The sequence below is a fragment of the Sus scrofa genome, chromosome 6 (assembly GCF_054392235.1).
Source record: "Sus scrofa isolate SSC_HxYL_T2T_F1_AM1 chromosome 6, Sscrofa_HxYL_maternal_Yorkshire_Landrace_v2.0, whole genome shotgun sequence".
NCBI lineage: Eukaryota > Metazoa > Chordata > Mammalia > Artiodactyla > Suidae > Sus > Sus scrofa.
The window spans coordinates 142,055,483-142,075,647 of record NC_139388.1 but is presented as its reverse complement, the minus strand read 5'-3'; the positions used below and the strand labels follow the sequence as shown (position 1 = coordinate 142,075,647).

The window sequence follows — 20,165 nt, the reverse complement described above, 5'->3', positions numbered from 1 at the left end:
AAATTTATGTACACTTGTAGAATCTATGAGTGTAAGCAGCAAGAAGCAAAATTTGCAGTATCCTGAATAATTACCATCTAAAACAGAAAGGTTAAGTTCCTCTTATGACTGGCTCTAAAACTTGTGTTTTAAGGGTCATAAGCAAATATTCATGTTTTCTTATGTTATCTCAACCAAACACTGCATATAGACACTTGTTCATGGAGAAGAAATAGACTAAGCACTAGATAACAAGACTTGTTCTTGGAAAGGGCTATGACACTCTCGATTTAGTTCTATGAAAGGATTTGTAGGACCTAGAGAGAATAATGAGTTAGGACCAGAATACTTAGAATATATTGCACAAAGAATTTTTTTTTAAAATCAAAATCTACAAGATAGGATTAGTGCCTGTGGAGAAGAAAGTCTTTCTAAGATACCTACTAGCCACAGTGCCTAACTATAAGCACTTGTCAAAAAGTTTGAAATATCCTAAGGCAATGAATGTCTTTTAAACAAAGGGCATTATTCAGTTTTTCCCATTTAAAACTCAACAGGCCAGACCCTGAAGACTGATGAAAACAGCCAAATTCAACATATAAGAACTCCAATAACATAATTCTTTCATTATCTAAAGAGAGTCAAGGACCATTAATACTAGTAAGCAAAGGCTTTTTAAAAAATGGAGGGAGACCTAGCCCTTATATTGCAATACATAATCAAGCTTTTTCATAAACTAAAGCTCATTGTCTAAAAATTTATCATGGAGTCTGTTAAAATTGTTCCAAGTTGTATCTTGGCTTTAAAGAAATGATGGAGCTAGGTAATTGAACTGGCCTACATTCAAAAGGCTTGGTCTACTGGCATAAAATAATGAAAATGCCAACTAGTTAATACCACCATTAGTACCAGTAATTTAAAAGCTGCATTGCTAGCAGTGAAGACTATAATGTCAAAATTACAATGAAAACTCTCCTATACTAAACTCGTAAAAATTATGCATATGGGACATGATGGTGTGGGAGAGGTATAGACAGTATTCCAAATATCTAAGCCCTAGTAATGTACAAAATCACACTGAGAGCTGACAAATTATTCTTGGCCACAATTTACTAAAAATCACACACACACACACACACACACACACACACACACACACACACCCCAAAAAGCATAGATTTGTGAAGTTCGAAGCTATTAAAATTATCTAGTTTAGCCTCTCATTTAAAAAAAAATTCCTGGAGGAGAAGGATCAAAATAATTGGGGAGTAAGACATTGCGCTCACCTTCTCCCACAAATACATCAAAAAAACACATCTACTTGTAGAGCAATTCACACAGAATAGGTACTAAACACTGGCAGAAGAACTTAAATGCCCATAAAGGGAAAGACACCCTCCACATGACTGGGTAGAACAAAAGGAAAAAAGAGAGAGAGAGAGAAGGAATCAGGATGGGACTAGCATTCCTGAGAGGGAGCTGTTAAAGAGAAAAGAAACCCACAAACTGAGAAGACACCTAACCCATGGGGAGACTAGCCAAGATGGAAGGACCTCAAAGTCACTGAGAAAAGCACAACAGTTGGACTGAGCAGCTCACTAAGCAAAGTGAGAGCTGCACAGATCATATGCACCACTGCCCTGAACACCACAGCCTGAGACACTAAGGTGGAAGCTGGGCTCTGAGACTCAGGCTATGGACGTCACTTCCAGGGAGAGGACTAGGGTTGGCTGTGTGGACACAGCTGAGGGGCTAGGGAACAATGTGCCACCATCTGTGGAGTGGAATGCCACAACTGAGGGGACCTTGGAGGAGATCTGGGCCCACAGAAGAATCAAGGCACTACTGTTGGGGAGGGTGAGAGGAGGAGAGGCAGACTGCCACAGGAATCTTTTTCCCTACAAACACTCTCAAAGGGAGGGGTGCCTCTGGCACAGGCTACAAGTGGCAAGAGGCCATTTACTCAGGGTATAGAGACCGGGCACCTCTTGTGTGGGCTAAGGGAAGCAGAGGACTAAGCACAACATGGCTCCTCTTGCATAATCTACAGGTGGTAAGAACAAACCACAGCAATCATCTCAGAAACCAGAGACAGGCATGGCCTGCCACCACCAGGAGTCTGTGAACAGGCTCCACCTGCAGCCCCAGTCACTTTAGAGGTCAGCAAAAAAAGAGGGCACTGTGACTGAGTACCACGCATTGTTGCTCTCAGTCCCCTGGGAACACCCACCCTGCTGCTTCCGCTGCCAAATGCTCCAGGGGGTGCCCAAACATACTTGATCACTGTAACTTCCCAGGACCCTACAACAAGGAGCAGCCCATATAGCACCTCCTATGTGGGCTAAGCAGGATGGGGTGCTTCTTGCGTGGTATACAGGGGGTAGGTGCAAACCACAGCAGTTATCTCTGACCCCAGAGATGGGTGTAGGCTGTCACCAATCACCTCAGAGGGCACCACAGAGAAGGACATTGTGACCGAACACCACTTGTTGTTGCTCTCACTCCCCTGGGAACTCACACAACCTGCTGCTGCCACTACCAAATGCTCTGGGCACCTCCTAAATCTGCCTCAGGTTCATTACCACTTCCCAGGGCCCTAAAACTAAGAGTAGCCTGTGCCACATTCCTGCATCTCCTTGCTAATGTCAAAAGTCCAGCAACCAGGCAATGACTACTAGCCCTGCCCATTGCATCCTTCTCCCTGGAAACACACTCAGCACATTATCAAAGGGATAACAGCCTACTCTCACTAAGAAACAGCAAATATCCCAAATCCCACTCCAAAAATAAATAGTAACCCCCCACGAAAGACAAAAGGGTGCTCTTGCATAGAAATATTGTCCCAAGACTACAGTTTGGTTTCCTTAAACTCACAGGATAAGAAAAATATAAGCAAGATGAAGAAGCTCAGGAATCATTCCCAGTTAAAAGAACAGGACAATTCACCTGAAGCTGCAAACAATGAAACAGACCTCTGCAATCTAATAGACACTGAGTTCAAAAGGGAGATAGTGAAAATACTGAAGGAATTAAGAGAGGATATAAGTAATTAAGAGCAGGTATAAACAGTAATGCAGATTCCTTTAGAAAGGAAGTAGAAAATATACACAGAAACCAAGAAAAATTAGAAAATTCATTTGTAAAGACCCAAACTGAGCTAAAGTCACTAAGCAGAATGAATAATGCAGAGGAGCGAATTAGTGACTTGGATGATAGAATAATGGAAATCACCTAATCAGGACAGCAGACAAAAAACCAGATGAAAAACAGGAAAGCAATATAAGAGATCTATGGGATAATATAAAGCAGGCCAGTCTACACATAATAGGAATTCCAGAAGAAAAAAGAAAGGGGGATTGAAAATATATTTGAAGAAATTATGCCTGAAAACTTTCCAAATCTAAAGGAAACTGATATCAAGACACAGGAAGCACAGAGGACCCCAAACAAGTTGAACCCAAACAGGCCCACAGCAAGACATTATAATAAAAATGGTAATGGTTAAAAATAAAGAGAGGATTCTAAAGGCAGCAAGAGAAACACAAAGCATTAATTATAAGGGAACCCCATAAGGCTATCAGCTTATTTCCCTACGGAAACACTGCAGGCCAGATGAGAGTGGCAAGATATATTCAAAGTCCAAAAATGGGAAAATGTGCAGCCAGGAATACTCTATCCAGCAAGAATATCATTTAAAATAGAAAGAGAAATAAAGAATTTCTCCAAAAAGCAAAAGTTAAAAGAATACAGCCATACTAAACCCATTCTAAAAGAAATCCAGAAAGGGCATCTCTAAAGAAAAAAAGTATGAAATAGGATTCAGGAAATCACAATTGGAAAGCAATCACTTAAATAAGCCAGTATACAGATCTAAAAATGAAAAAAAAAAAACCTACTGTAAAAGTGATGATAAACACAAGGAACAGCAAAAAGACGAACATGAAGATGTTAAAAAAGGACTTCAAAATCATAAAATGTGGGGAAGGAAAGTAAGAAAATCTAGACTCATTTTTTTAGTAATGTTTTTGAGCTTATATGACTATCAGGCTAAAGCAAGAAGATATAGGAAGAGGTTAACATACTTGAAAAACAGGGCAACCACAATCAAAACCAAACATTAAATTCACAAAAACTAAAAAGAAAAGGACACAAGCATAAAATAAAAGGAAATAACCCAACCAAAAAAAGAAAGAAAGAAAGGATAAACATAAAATCAGCTGGAAAACAAGGTTTAAAATGGCAATACATATATATTTATCAATAATTACCTTAAATGTCAATGGACTGAATGTTCCAATCAAAAGACATAGAGTGGCAGATTGGATAAAAAAGCAAGAGCCTACAATTTGCTGTCTACAAGAGGCTCTCCTTAGGGCAAAGGACACATATAAATTGAAAGTTAAGGGATGGGAAAAGATATTTCATGCCAATGGAAGAGACAGGAAAGCAGGAGTTGCAATACTCATATCAGACAAAATAGACTTTTAAATGAAGGCCATAAAGAAAGACAAAGAAGGACACTATTTAATAGTAAAGGATCCATTCAAGAAGAGGTTAATAACAATCATCAAATACTAACAGACATAAAAGGAGAAATTTATAGGAATACAATCATAGTAGGAGACTTTAACACCCCACTCACATCAATGGACAGATCCTCTAGACAGAAAATCTATAAGGCAACAGAGATCTTAAATGACACAATAGAAAGATTAGACTTGATTGACATTTTCAGGATATTACTTCCAAAAAAATCAGAATATACTTTCTTTTCAAGTGTGCATGGAACATTCTCCAGGATTGACCACATACTGAGACACAAAACTAACCTGAACAAATTTAAGAGTATAGAAATTATTTCAAATATCTTCTCTGACCACAATGGCATGAAACTAGAAATCAACCACAGGAAAAGAAATGAAAAAAAACAGACTACATAGAGAGTAAACAACATGCTACTAAAAAACCAATGGGTTAATGAGGAAATCAAAAGGGAAATTTATAAATACTTTGAGACAAATGGTAATGTAAATACAACCATTCAAAATCTATGGGATTCCTCAAAAGCAGTGCTTAGAGGGAATTTCATAGCATACAGACCTTCCTCAGAAAAGAAGAAAAATCTCAAATCAACAACTTAACCCACAACCTAAATGAATTAGAAAAAGAACAAACAAAACCCAAAGTCAGCAGAAGGAAGGAAATAATAAAGATCAGAGAGGAAATCAATAAAATAGAGATTCAAGGAGTTCCCATTGTGGCATAGCAGAAATGAATCTGATTAGGAAACGTGAGGTTGTGGTTTTAATCCCTGGCCTCGCTCAGGGGTTAAGGATCTGGTGTTGCAGTGAGCCGTGGTGTAGGTCTCAGATGCAGCTTGGCTCTGGCATTGCTGTGGCTCTGGCGTTGCTGTGGCTCTGGTGTAGGGCGGCCGGCGGCAACAGCTCCGATTAGATCCCTAGCCGGAGAACCTCCATATGTTGTGGGTGTGGTCCTCAAAAGACAAAATAAAATAAAATAAGAGATTCAAAAAAAAAAATAGAAAAAATCAAGAAAACCAAGAGCTGATTGTTGGAAAGGGCAAACAAAATTGACAAACCTCTGGCCAGGCTCACCAAGAAGAGTGAAAGAACTCAAGTAAACAAAATAAGAAATGAAAAAATCTCAATGGATATTGCAGAAATACAAAAAAAAAAACATAGAAAAATACTATGAACAATTATATGCCAACAAATTTGACAACCTAGAAGAAGTAGACAATCATCTAGAGATTTACAGCCTGACAAAACGGAATCAAGAAGAAACAGACCAATTGAACGGACTGATCACTAGAAAAGAAATTGAATATATAATAAAAAACACTCCCTACAAACCAAAGTCCAGGACCAGATGGCTTCACAGGCAAATTCCACCAAACATACAAAGAAGAATTTGTACCTATCCTTCTTAAACTTTTCCAGAAGACTGAAGAAGAAGGAACACTCCCAAAGACATTCTATGATGCTACCATCACCCTAATATCAAAATCAGACAAAGATACCAAAAAAGAAAATTATAGGCCAATATCATTGATGAATATAGACACAAAAATTCTCAACAAAATTTTAGCCAACAGAATCCAGTAACATATAAAAAAGATTATACAAGACAATCAAGTGGGATTTATCCCAGTTTCACATGGATGATACAATGTACATAAATCAATCAACATCATACACCACATTAAAAAAAGTCAAAAACCACATGATCATCTCAATAGATGCAGAAAAAGCATTTGACAAAGTCCAATATCCATTCATGATAAAAACTCTTACCAAAGTGAGTAGAGGGAACATAACATACTAAAAGCCATTTATAACAAACCCACAGCAAATATAATACTCAATGGAGAAAAGTTGAAAGGCTTCCCACTAAAATCTGGAACAAGACAAGGATGCTCATTCTCACCACTGTAATTTAACATAGTTTTGCAAGTCCTAGCCACACCAATCAGACAAAAAAAAAAAAAAAAAAAAAAGAAATAAAAGGTATCCAAATTGGAAGAAAAGAGGTGAAAATGTCACTATATGCAGATGACATGATACTATATATACAAAACACTAAGGACTCTACACAAAAACTACTCAAACTGATCAACAAATTCAGCAAAGTAGCAGGAGACAAGATTAACATTCAGAAATTAGTTGCATTTCTGTATACCAACAATGAAATATTAGAAAAGGAATAGAAAAATACGATACCTTTTAAAATCACACCCCCAAAAAATTAAATACCTGGGAATAAACCTGACCAAGGAGATGAAAGACTTATCTGCTGACAACTATAAAACATTAAGGAAATTAAAGAGGATTCAAAGAAATGGAAAGATATTCCACGCTCCTGAATTGGAAGAAGTAATATTGTTGAAACGGCCATACTACCCAAAGCAATCTACAGATTCAATGCAATTCCTATCAAATTACCCATGACATTTTTTACAGAACTAGAACAAACAAACCAAAATTTATATGGAACCATTAAAAATCCAGAATTGCCAAAGCAATCCTGAGGCACGAAAACCAAGCAGGAAGCATAACTCTCCCAGACTTCAGGCAATATTACAAAGCCACCTTAATCAAGATAGTGTGGGGAGTTCTCATTGTGTGCAGCAGAAATTAATCCAACTAGGAACCATGAGGTTGCCGGTTCAGTCCCTGGCCACACTCAATGGGTTAAGGATCTGGAGTTGCCATGAGCTATGGTGCAGGTCACAGATGCAGCTCTGTGCTATGGCTGTGGCTGGCAGCTGTATCTCTGATTCGACCCCTAGCCTGGGAAACTCCATATGCTGCGGGCGAGGCCTTATAAAGCAAAAAAAAAAGAAAAGAAAAAGAAAAAGAAGACAGTGTGGTATTGGTACCAAAACAGACATACAGACCAAGGAAACAGAATAGAGAACACAGAAATAAACCCAGACAACTATGGTCAATTAAACTTTGACAAAGGAGGCAAGAACAGAAAATAGAAAATAGTCTTTTCAGCAAGTGTGCTGCGAAAACTGGACAGCCACATGTAAATCAATGAAAATAGAATGAACCCTCACACCATACACAAAAATAAACTCAAAATGGCTTAAAGACTTAAACATTAGACAAGACACCATAAAACTCCTAAAAGAACATAGGCAAAACATTCTCTGACAAAAACCATACAGATCTTTTCTTAGGTCAGTCTTCCAAGGCAACAGAAATAAAAGCAAAAATAAACCAATGGGACCTAATCAAACTGACAAGCTTTGGAGTTCCTGTCAAGGCTCAGTGGTTAATGAATCTGACTAGGATCCAGGAGGATGCAGGTTCAATCCCTGGCCTTCCTCAGTGGGTTAAGGATCTGGCATTGCCATGGGCTGTGGTGTAGGTTACAGACTTGGCTTGGATCTGGCGTTGCTGTGGCTGTGGTGTAGGCTATAGCTCCAATTTGACCAGTAGCCTAGGAATCTCCATATACCCTGGGTGTGGCCCTAAAAAGCAAAAATAAAAAACTACAAGCTTTTGCATAGCAAAGGAAACCATATAAAAAAACAAAAAGACAACCTACGGAATGGGAGAAAATAGTTTCAAATGATTCAACTGATAAGGGTTTAATCTCTAAAATATACACAATTTATACACCTCGACAGTGAAAAAACCAACAAACCAATTGAAAAAATGGGCAAAAGACCTGAAGACATTTCCCCAAAGAAGATAAACAGGTGTACAGGTGGCCAACAAGCACATGAAAAAATGCTCAACATCGCTAACTATTAGAGAAATGCAAATCAAAACTACTATGAGATTACCACCTCACACTGGTCAGAATGGCCATCATTAACAAGTCCACAAGTAACAAATGCTAGAGAGAGTATGGAGAAAAGGGAACCCTCCTATATCGTTGGTGGGAATGTAAATTGGTACAACCACTCTGGAAAACAGTAGAGGTACCTCAGAAAACTAAATATAGAACTACCATATGAGGAGTTCCCGTCGTGGCTCAGTGGTTAATGAATCCGACTAGGAACCATGAGGTTGCGGGTTCGGTCACTGCCCTTACTCAGTGGGTTAATGATCCGGCGTTGCCATGAGCTGTGGTGTAGGTTGCAGACGCAGCTCGGCTCGGATCCCACGTTGCTGTGGCTCTGGCGTAGGCCAGTAGCTACAGCTCCGATTCAACCCCTAGCCTTGGAACCTCTATATGCCGCGGGAGCGGCACAAAGAAATAGCAAAAAGACAAAAAAAAAAAAAAAAAAAAAAAAGAAGTGGTATATACACATAATGGAATACTACTCAGCCATAAAAAAGAACAAAATAATGCCATTTGCAGAAACATGGATGGAACTAGAGACTCTCATACTAAGTGAATTAAGTCAGAAAGAGAAAAACAAATACCATATGATATCACTTGTATCTGGAATCTAATATACGGCACAAATAAACCTTTCCACAGAAAAGAAATTCATGGACGTGGAGAACAGACTTGTGATTGTCAAGGGGAAGAGGAAAGGAGTGGGATGGACTGGGAATTTGGCATTGATAAATGCAAACTATTGTATCCGGAGTGGATAAGCAATGAGATCCTGCTGTATAGCACAGGGAACTATATCTAGTCATTTTTGATGGAACATGATGGAGGATAATATGAGAAAAAGAATGTATGTGTATATTTATGACTGGGTCACTTTGTTGTACAGTAGAAATTGACAGAACACTGCAAATCAACTATGATGGAAAAGATAAAAATCATTTTAAAAAAGAAGAAAGAAAGAAAGAAAGAAAGAAAAAGCATTCCTGGATATCCTGCTGTGGCACAATAGGATCAATGGCATTTCTGTAGAACTGGGACGTAGGTTTGATGCCCGGCCCCACATAGTGGGTTAAGGATCTGGTGTTGCTGCAGCTATGGTGTAGATTGCAACTACAGCTTGGATCTGCTCCCTAGCCAGGAACTCTATACGTAGCGGGAGGTGGTGGAAAAAGAAAAGAAAAGGATTCGCATAGGGCGAGTTCTCTGGTGGTCTAGTGGTTAAGATTTGGTGCTTTCAGTGCCGCAGCCCAGGTTCAATCAATACCTGGTCTGAGAACTGAGATCTGACAATCAAGCCGCTTCATACTACAGCAGGAAAAAAAAAAAAAAAAAAAAATCCCCATACTGTAATTTTCTAAATTCTTTATCATTCAGAAAGCACAATCCATTTCCATCTCTTATTTTCCCTTCCTCACAATATATCTGTTAAAGAAACTGGGACCTTCATTATTTATTATTGCATGAACTGGACTCAGTAACAATCAGGAAAGCACTTCATTTTTCTCCCATCACTGCATCCAACATTCTGTCAGGTCTTCCCTCCTCTATTCTTGACAGCATCTCTCTCAGATTTCTTTTCATAACAGTTTTGCTATCAGGTACTAAAAAGTTCATTTTCATCTAAATCAAAGCTTTAATCTTATATTCGATTTAGAGCGTTCCCCTCCTGCCAGCTCAGAATTGACTTCCGGTGTGTGGGAAGATGAGAAGTAGTAGGAAGATATGGAGGAGGGCTCTCCTTTGTTTTTTTTATGCTCCTTTCTTCCCTCCCAACCCCCATATTTGCTCTTTGCGTTTCTGGGTCCTGGGACATGGCAGGGATCAAAAACAGACATCTTGCTAATAATCCTCATGTGACTATTAAGTGCACTCTGCATGGCGGGCTCCAAATACTGGATCTCACAAGACACATCTGTGGATTTTGAACAGAATTTTGGAAAGTCCTATAACCTACATGTTTCCTGAAATAGATAATGAATTCTTCAACCTGAAGCAGCAGACAGATGGGCTTCAGCATAGATATTTACAACCAGCCACCTATCTACACTTCAAGATAGAAATAACAATAGGCACAAGGAAAATAACTGGAATTTGTCTTCTGTGAACATGTTAAGTAACAGTAATGGAAGGGGCAGAGAGGAGCTAAGCCCTGCCTGGGCAAAAAAAGAGGTCACATTCATCCCGTCCTTGGGGTCAGAGAGACCCCAACTACACATGAGCAGACAGACCCCTCTGAGTCAAAAAGGGAGTGTGAGGCCATAATAAGTCCTGATAACCACCCCATAATACTTTGCTCTCAAGTTCATCTTGGCCAAAAGATGTGCACACATACTGGGGAGGGCCCTGGGTCCAGTCAGCTGTGAGAAATGAAACAGGATAATTGGCCAAAGGAAAACAAAGATGGAAGAACTGTCCTATATAAGTGTCAATTTGCTGTACAGTAGAAATTGACAGAACATTATAAATCACTATAATGGAAAAAATAAAATAAAAATATAAAAATAAAAATCACAAAAATCATTAAAGTGATGTCAATCACAAAAATCATCAAAGTGATTTAAATCACTGTGGGGAGTTTTTGTTGTGGTTCAGTAACGAACTGGACTAGTATCCATGAGGATGAGGGTTCGATCCCTGGCCCCACTCAGAGAGTTAAGGATCCGGTGCTGCTGTGAGATGTAGCGTAGGCCAGCAGTTATAGCTCTGATTCAACCCCTAGCCTGAAAACTTCCATATGCCACAGGTGCAGCCCTAAAAATACAATCAATCAATCAATCACCTCTGTGGCGTGCTCCTCATTTATGGAGACACCTCTGCACCCACACTTCTCCTTTGGGTGTGTATTACTGCTTTGCTTCTGCCTTAGATAAATACATTACTTTTCTGTGTGCTCTCCCATGGGTTGTACAGGTTTCTAACAATAAACTTTGTATCTGTTTTTATAATTTTTGCTCCCTTGAAACATTCTTGTTTTTAAGAGGGGGCAAGAATCAGGGCAATTTTGCTTTTAGCCTCTAGCTAGTCAAGAGGCTTGGATTCCTATTTTTCAGTCAGGCTGCCCAAGTTAAATTCCTGAGCACAGAATTAAGATCCTCACTTCAAGCCATCACTCCCTGCTGTTTCTCTGAAAACCAACCAACCAGTTAGAATCATCACCACCCACTCTCAGGTTTGCCCCAGTAGGCAGCCCTCTTGGGTGGGGTCCCTGTGGTTCCCAAGAATTACAATGGAAGTGCAGCTTGACAAGCCAGTAACCCCTTCCCCCTTGCCCGGTAGTCAAGGGCAGCTCTACTTAGCATCTTCCTTTTAGTCTTCCCCCAAGAGACAGGTTATTATCACACTGTTCCCAATTATGGGGTTCCATACTTCAGCTTCTCAAGAAAATGCAGACAGTCTGCTTGGGGAGAGGCATGGGAAAAACCTGCTAGATTTTGAAATTTTGCAAGCAACTGGCCAGAGGCTGAGTTGTCGATTCACCATTTCCTAGATGACTCCAACTTTTTTAAGCAATACTCTTGGGCCCACCAACACTGCATTTGTGGGTGAAGGGAGCACACCCACACTTCCCTCTCTGTTAAGGAAGACAAAGAAATGCTACATTGCTTTCTATTCCTACAAATGCCTTTCAAAGAAACTTAAATGAATTTCTCTTCTCCTAAATAGACCAGAGGCAGATGATAGGAGTAGTGTGATCTGACCAACTTTTAGAAATTCCCATGGGGCTCTCTGTCTAGCACCTCTCTTTGAAGTAATTGTCATCCAATGTCCTAAGCTTTGAGGTCTCAAATTTTAAAACAACAGGACACCTTCCATTCCATATGTTATTATAGATATAAAGTCACTTTTGAATAAAACTCTTTTAATGAGAATTTGTCTTTCTGAATTCCCATCCAATTACCAAAGGAGAAATCCAAAATAAAGGGCTGAAATGAAATAATGCCATTTGCAGCAATATGGATGGACCTAGAGATTATCATACTAAGTGAAGTAAGTCAGACAGAGAAAAACAAATATCATATGAGATCACTAATATGTGGAATATAATAAAAAACAATACAGTGGAATTTACAAAACAGAAACACACTCAAAGATTTCGAAACCAAACTTAGGTTTACCAAAGGGGAAATGTGGAGGGGAGGGATTAATTAGGAGGTTGGGGTTAATATATACACACTTCTATATATAGAATAGATGAGTAACAGGGGCCTACTGTACAGCACAGGGAAATTTACTAAATACCATGTAATAGCCTATATGGAAGGAGAATCTGAAAAGGAATGGGTATATGCATGTGTATAACTGATTTACTTTGCTGCACACTTGAAATTAAAACAACTTTGTAAGTCAACTATATTCCAATAAAATTTAAAGAAGAAAATAAAGAGCTGAAGGCCCTCACCCAAAATGGCTCTATCTCTTTAGAATGTAACTGTCCTTTTATTGAGCTTTGCCTGTGGTTCCACCTAGATGGAAAGGGCATAAACAAAGGTAATTAAATGGATCATGACAGCAAAAGCAGCACATTATCCTAACTGCATTCTTCCTGGGGTAAAAAATGCATCTGCTTCAGTCACCACACAAGCAAACTAGTCCAGGTACCATACCACACAGTAATATAAAACCCATATCAGAGTAAAACTAGTAAATGTATTCCAAGTTAGGAATGAATTAGGACACTCTCAGTATATCTATCAGCTAATCAGAAAAGCTAGGGTCCTTGTATTTGGAAGACGGATTATTCATTGACACTTTCTTTAAGATTCAGGAAAATAAAATTCAACCATAGATGCTATGTTAGTTTTCTTTTTTTACAGTAGCCAAGTAAATTAAATTATCAGGAAGGTAATTAATCCTGCAGTATCACATAACTAGATTGCTCATTCTAATTCTATTCATAAATGTGCTGTTAAGTAGTCATGAGAAAAAGCCGAAATCCAGAGTCAGAAAACCTAGATTCACACTCCTGGCCCTAGGACTTGCTGGCTGAGTAATTTTTGGCAAGTCACTTAATCTTACTTAGCCTTGGTTTCTTAATTTGTAAATTAGCAATGATAATAACACATCAAAGTTGTTATGCTTTTCCAGGGAACTATTAATCACCTTGCAAATATTAGCTTTCTCTCTCTTTAAAAATGCTCTTTTTTCTAATAGAACCCCAAAATAGAATTGACCTGACCGATCAGGAGCATAGTCCTTGAAGTCAGTCTCAGTAATCATTCAATGTCAATAAGTATTTGCTGAGTAAATAATGAAACACTTGTCAGCCTATTCCCATGTCAAAACCCTTAGTCATATAGGTAGAATATACAAACACTTACTTCCGTGATTCTCAATCACAGTACATATCAGAAACCCTGTAGTTTCTGAACCAGTAGGTCTGGGACGAGCCCTAAACAAATGCATTTAACCCAGAGCTTGAGAACCATTAACCTCCCTCTTAGGATGGTTGTAGGGATTAAACAAGATAATGTATAAAGGTACTGAGTATGTGCTTAATACATATAAGTATATAGATTATATTCTGCTTTTTAAAAATATTTTATATATATTTATAAAAATTATTCTATGAAACATTTTTAAGAAACATTCAATGAATTATTAAAGCAGTGGTTCTCAAACTTCAGAATGATTTTAATAAAGGGTGGGAAACTTGTAAAAACACAGACTTATGTACTCTATTTCCACCGTTTCTGATTCAATAGATCTGAGGCATTGCCCAAGAATTTGTATTTCTAACAAGTTCCCAGATCGTACTGGTGCTGCTGGGCCAAGAATGAAACACCAGGAACCACTGCATTAGAGAAGCATTAGTCATATCTAAAAAATGATGTACATATAAAATAAAAGAATAAGCAAAAAAAAGTATCAAAATTTTATAGTTTACATGTCACTGAGATCGATTTTGTTGGGTGGCATGAAATATAATCTCAGTTGGTTACTACTTTTTCAGTGAAGCCTTAACTGACACCTTTGGGGAGAGGGGAGGTGTGAAGGTATAGTCCCACTGCACCTTATATTGACTTGAAATGTATGACTGCATCTAATAGCTTTGCATGGAAATGAACTGCTAAAACATTACTTCCTCCCTTTAGTAGAAAGTTAGCTCCTCGAAGGTAGAGATCAAGTCATACATATCTATGTACCCCGGAACATAGATGGTGCTAGTAGACATTCAACAAAATGATTAATGATTGAAAACTCAATCTGGAATACAGTGAATTTTGTTATTTTTTTTTTCTTTTAACTCTCATGGTAATTCCATGGACTTTCAAGGGAAAGTCTAGGGATATACAGACAATCTCCCTTTCATCTCTCTTTCCATCAGAGCAGAGGTCCTCAGAAAGTGAGAGGAAGTACCTGCAGAAGATATCCCGATATATGAGGAGACATTTTTGTCTATAACACCTGGAGAGGGTCCCACTAGCATTTAGTGGGAAGAGTTCAGGGTGTTACTAAACCTTCTACAATGGCCAGGACAGCCACCATAATAAAGAATTATCCAGCCCAAAATGTCAAAAGTGACTACACTGAGAAACTCCACGTTAGAGGAATCCAAGTGAGCTAATTAAGCAGGGGTCCTAAATTCTTCCACTACCTTGCTAAACAAAAGTTTGGCCCTAATACGGTAATACGGAATGACGAGCCAACGGGGACCCACTTTATAGCACAGGGATCTCTACCCAATATTCTGTAATAACCTATATGGGAAAAGAATCTGAAAAAGAATGGATGTGTGTCTATGTATAACTGAATCACTTTGTTGCACAGCAGAAATTATCACAACATTGTAAATCAACTATACGTCAATAAAACTTTAAAAAACGAAAAAAAAATTCATTAAAAAAATTTGGCCTTAAACTGAAGAAAGAATACCAATACCATGAGTTTACAAATATATAACTGTTTTACAGGTAGCATTTGCAATCTGGGGCTCAAAGTCACACAATTAGTTCGTGATGGATTAGAAATAACAGTTTCACTCTGAACCAAACACTCTTGGAAGACATCCTTCCAGCTCTTGGCCAGCTGACCTTTTATCTAATCTGAGCCTCTCCTGCAGCTATTCAACTATTTGCTCATGATAGCTCACTTTCTGTCTACTGCCTGTGTCAGGAGAATTCTTTCCTTTAAATGCTGTTTTGATAATAACCTATTTTTATCATTTCCTTTCATTAATTACATGGCTCAATTCTTTTTCTGCCTAGACCTGTTTTAAATATTAATTCTAATTTTGGTTGGGAACACTTTGCAGAATAGCCTGATAGACCAGTAATAAAACAGCATCCTTAACAGTTAGGAGCAACAAAGACAAACAGCTGTGACCTTCCTTTTTTTTTTTTTTTTTTTTTTTTTTTTCTGCCGTACCTGCGGCATATGGAAGATCCCAGGTTGGGGTGGAATAGGAGCTGTAGCTGCCAGCCTACACCACAGCCACAGCCACAGCCACAGCCACAGCCACGCCAGATCTGAGCTGCGTCTGCGACCTTCACACAGCTCAGGCAACACCAAATCTTTTAACCCATTGAATGAGGCCAGAGATCAAACTCACATCCTCATGGATACTAGTCGGGCTCGTTACTGCTGAGCCACAATGTGAACTCCCCCCTCTTCTCCTTTATGAACAGGCTCTGAATGTCATCCCAAAGACTCTGCTCCTGGAACAAGTGTCTGAAATCAGCACAACCCCTTGGCATTTTTACTGCCTCCAGCACTCCCAGATTTCCTCATCCTCACCCTCTCTCTCATCTGCCGCCTTGCTACCAAATACAAGTTGACTGTCAGGCAGAAGAATTGGATTTCAGGCAAACCATTGTGGGAAACAGAAGGTAAATCTGGTCAACCTTAGTACAAAAGGGGCAGAGAAAAGGAAGAGTGAAAAAACAGAGACTGACTTGGAGGCAAGCTGAGGCTGAGGGTAATTTACTGAGTAGAGCACCTTTGCTGTAAGCAAAAGCTAGTTTTGACTATGTTTCTATTTTGCTATAGTTCTCTCATTTCCAGAAAAGGAAAAATAGGAAAAAGAAGGAAGGAAGGCAGGAAAGAAAGACAAAAGAAAGTGAGGAAAGAAAAGAGAAAGGGGAATGAAATGAGCATTAATTCAATACCTACTACACACACAATGCTATATACTTTGCCCTTTGTTATAGTGTTTAATTATCATAATAGTCTTGTCCTGTAAGGTAAGATATGGTCTCCATTTTTCAGATAAAGAAAGTGAAGTTCAAAAAAGTTAAGTAATTTAGTAACTTGCTCAAGATCACATAGCTGGGATTGGAATACATATTGCTGTCCTCAAAGTCTAGGAAAGAAAAGAAAGAGGGTAGGCTCTAGAAAGATACTGTTTAAAATGCTAAGAAAATTCACTTTGTGACCATGACACCAGGCATGATAGGAAACTGAACTGAAAAAGGGGATTGTCCTTTCTATAACAGGATATACAATCCCTACACCTTTTTAAAAGAAAGATAACATTTATTATCTTTCCTTTTTAAAAGAGATAATACTTATTCATTTATTTCCTCAAACAAATCATTGTTGAGCACTAAATGTGAGCAAGGCACTGTGCTAATCACCATTAAAGGTAAACCTGTGAACAAAGCATGACATTTAGGATCCAGTAGGGAAGAAAGACAAGTACATGCAATTAAAGTTTAAAATAAAGTTTGATAAATGCTATAACAAGTGAAATGCCAAGGAGGTAGAAGGACAGATAATTATTGACAAGGAAGAATGTCAGAGTTTCAAGTTAAGACTTAAGGCCTAAGTAAGAAAAGTTAAAGCATCTTTCTTTCAATGCTAAGTTTGAAGAAACCACACATGTTCCTACACACACACACACACACACACTCATACTTATACTCAAAACAATACTCCACATCATAAATGGAAGACCTCTGTTGCTCCATCTGGTATGTCATCCATAGACAATAGAGCCAATTTCAGAGCATGTGGTGAAAAGCACACTGAACTAAAAGTCAGATCTGAATTGCAACCCAAGCTTGCCTAAGATCTGGCTGCATAATTTTGGAAAAGTAATTTTAACCTTCCTGAGTCTAAGAAACACAGAGTTTCGGAGTTCCCGGCATGGCTCAGTGGTTAACAAACCCGGCTGGTATCCATGAGGACACCGGTTCAATCCCTGGCCTTGCTCAGTGGGGTAAGGATCTGGCGTTGCCACAAGCTGTGGTGTAGGGAGGGCGCAGGCACGGTTTGGATCCCACATTGCTATGGCTGTGGTGTGGGCCAGCAGCTACAGCTCAGATTCAACCCCTAGCCTGGGAACCTCCATATGCAGCAGGTGCGGCCCTAAAGACAAAAAGGCCGAAAAAAAAAAAAAAAAAGAAAGAAAAGAAAAGAAACAGAGTTTTAATTCACAACATAGTTTTAACTCTAATCACTTCCAACTATATATCACAACTTGCTAAGCAGAATTGATTGAAAACTCTTAGAATTTTAGACTATTATATTGATGACTATTTCAAGCTACATCATTTTAAGAATGCTAGTCACATGAATTTCATAATCAATATTAACGATAAGAAAAACTGACATCATAACTGGAAATATAGCTACTTTTGAAAAATAAAATTAAAAAATAAACTTTCAAGGTGCCTCATTAAGAGTATTAGATAGCATGTCAGTCTCATAAAAAATAAACTTCCAAAAGGGAAAAAAAAGGAACATTTTTAAATATAGCATTAGAGTCTTCTAAGCCAGATCCAAATGTCATTAGTGTCCTTAGATGAAAAGAAATGTTAAAAGGTAGAATTTTCCTCATTTTGTGGCATAATACCTGACTGCCTACATGGTAGAAAAACAATAGGACTAAAAGTTAGAAAAGCTGAACTTCAGTCATAATATTTCATTTATAGGTCAACCTTTTTGAAGTGTGCATATGTCAAATGTAAAATGAATTCAAAATTAGAATTAAATGACCAGGTGATGTGTAAATTATCATAAATAACAAAGACTCTATGCTTCCTTATCTTTAGAAATGGGAAAAATGATGTCTGTAAACCTTCCCTACCTCTTCATGATTAATGAGTTAACAATTATAAATGTTTTCTACCTTGGAAGAAAGCTGGCAACTCAACAGAAACAGAAAGAGGGACCATGGTGCCTTTTTCTTTTAAATCATGTTGGTAAAAAAGACTATTTAACTCATAATAACTTAAAAATCAGTTGGTTTTTCAAGGTATAATAATTTGCCCCAGATTTCAGTGAAACATACAAAGTGAACACAAATATATAAATTCGTTTGTCAATCCTTAAAATTATAGTGATATTACATATCTGCAGTTTGGGGAGTTTTTTTGGGTTTTGGGGGGGTTTTGTTTTGTTTTGTTTTCTTGCCTTTTCAGGGCCTCATCAGCAGCATATAAAAGATGGAAGTTCCCAGGCTAGGGGTCAAATTAGAGCTACAGCTGCTGGCCTACACCACAGCCACAGTAATGCCAGATCCTTGACCTGCTGATCAAGGCCAGGAATCAAACCCACATCCTCATGGATACCAGTCAGGTTCATTACCACTGACCTATGATGGGACCTCCTCTGCAGTTTTTAATGAAATCATTTTCAATAAAGAACTTTTTGTTAAACAAGACTAACCCAAAATAAGAAAATAATTATAACAAAGAAAGGAAGAGAGGGAGGGAAGAGAAAATATTTTTCCAGGTATATAATTCTGATGTATTGAGACTTAAAGATTCTGAATATGGAAAAGTAATTTGTTAGGAACTAACTAAAGACTACTTCTGGGTGACACTGATGTATCCTCTGGAAAAGACACTGCCAAAGGGCAGCCTTTCAAACTTTAGGCACTACCCCATCCCACTGTCTATTTTTTTTTAATCAGAATTTTTCTATCCAGGAGTTCCTGTTGTGGTGCACTGGTTAACAAATCCGACTAGGAACCATGAGGTTGCAGGTTTGACCCCTGGCCTCCCTCAGTGCATTAAGGATCCGGCGATGCCTTGAGCTGTAGTATAGGTCGAAGATGCGGCTCAGATCCCATGTTGCTGTGGCTCTGGTGTAGGCGAGCGGCTACAGCTCCGATTGGACCCCTAGTCTGGGAACCTCCATATGCCACGGGAACAGTCCTAGAAAAGGCAAAAAAAAAAAAAAAAGAATTTTCCTATCCAAGTATACCAGATTTCAGTATTTCAAAAACCTCACAAAGGCTCTGACCCAGAAGTGACTTACTCCCTGTGGATCATGGAATCAGCTTTTTTCTATAATAGAAAACTTTCAATGAGTTGAGCAGTCCCCTATTTGAAATTTTGAAGAAAGAAAAATACTCATAGGCAATGCCTGATTATCCAGAAATATGTTCATATTATAGATTATTTCAGATATGGTCTGGGAACTCTTCTTACTGCAGGAAGAAGGAATACCTGCTCTGAGATGTCTCTATGGCTTTATGAGTTTCAAGTCCGGGAGAACAGGGGGTATCAGTATTCTCTTCCTCTCATCTACATATCTTTTTAAATTATGCAAATTTTAAAAGATTTTAAAATTTTAGGAGTTCCTTCCCACTGTGGTGTTGTGGGTTCAGGATCCATGTTGCTGCAGCTTTGACTTAGATTAGGTCCCTGGCCTGGGAACTTCCATATGTCACGGATGAGGCAAAAGAAAAAAAATTACTCATATATTCTTTCGACAAATTATTATTGAACACTTACTAAGTGCTAGGCACCAAGAGATGGATTTAGCATTCTCTACTCTCTGGATTAACTTAATTCCATACTCATGTGAAAATGTATCATCAATAAAGGAAGACTAGGACAGAAAAATGAATGCTTGAAATATAAACCTTAGGAGTTCCAGTTAAAGGAAAAAAAATTAACATCACTTCTATATGTTTTTCC

At 38.4% G+C, this 20,165-nt stretch overlaps 1 protein-coding gene across 10 annotated transcripts in view; it reads right to left on the bottom strand.

Annotated features, from left to right (window-relative positions):
- The window catches only part of SLC44A5 (solute carrier family 44 member 5), a 409,049-nt gene that overhangs the window by 372,937 nt on the left and 15,947 nt on the right, over nt 1-20,165 (bottom strand). For 2 of the 10 annotated variants that reach the window (XM_084964675.1, XM_084964678.1), the window contains exon 2: nt 12,698-12,761. The exons of the other annotated variants lie outside the window; for them this stretch is intronic. In XM_084964675.1, the coding sequence (XP_084820801.1) occupies nt 12,698-12,761 (64 nt within the window). The remainder of the gene's footprint in view (nt 1-12,697; nt 12,762-20,165) is intronic. 10 annotated transcript variants of the gene reach the window in all.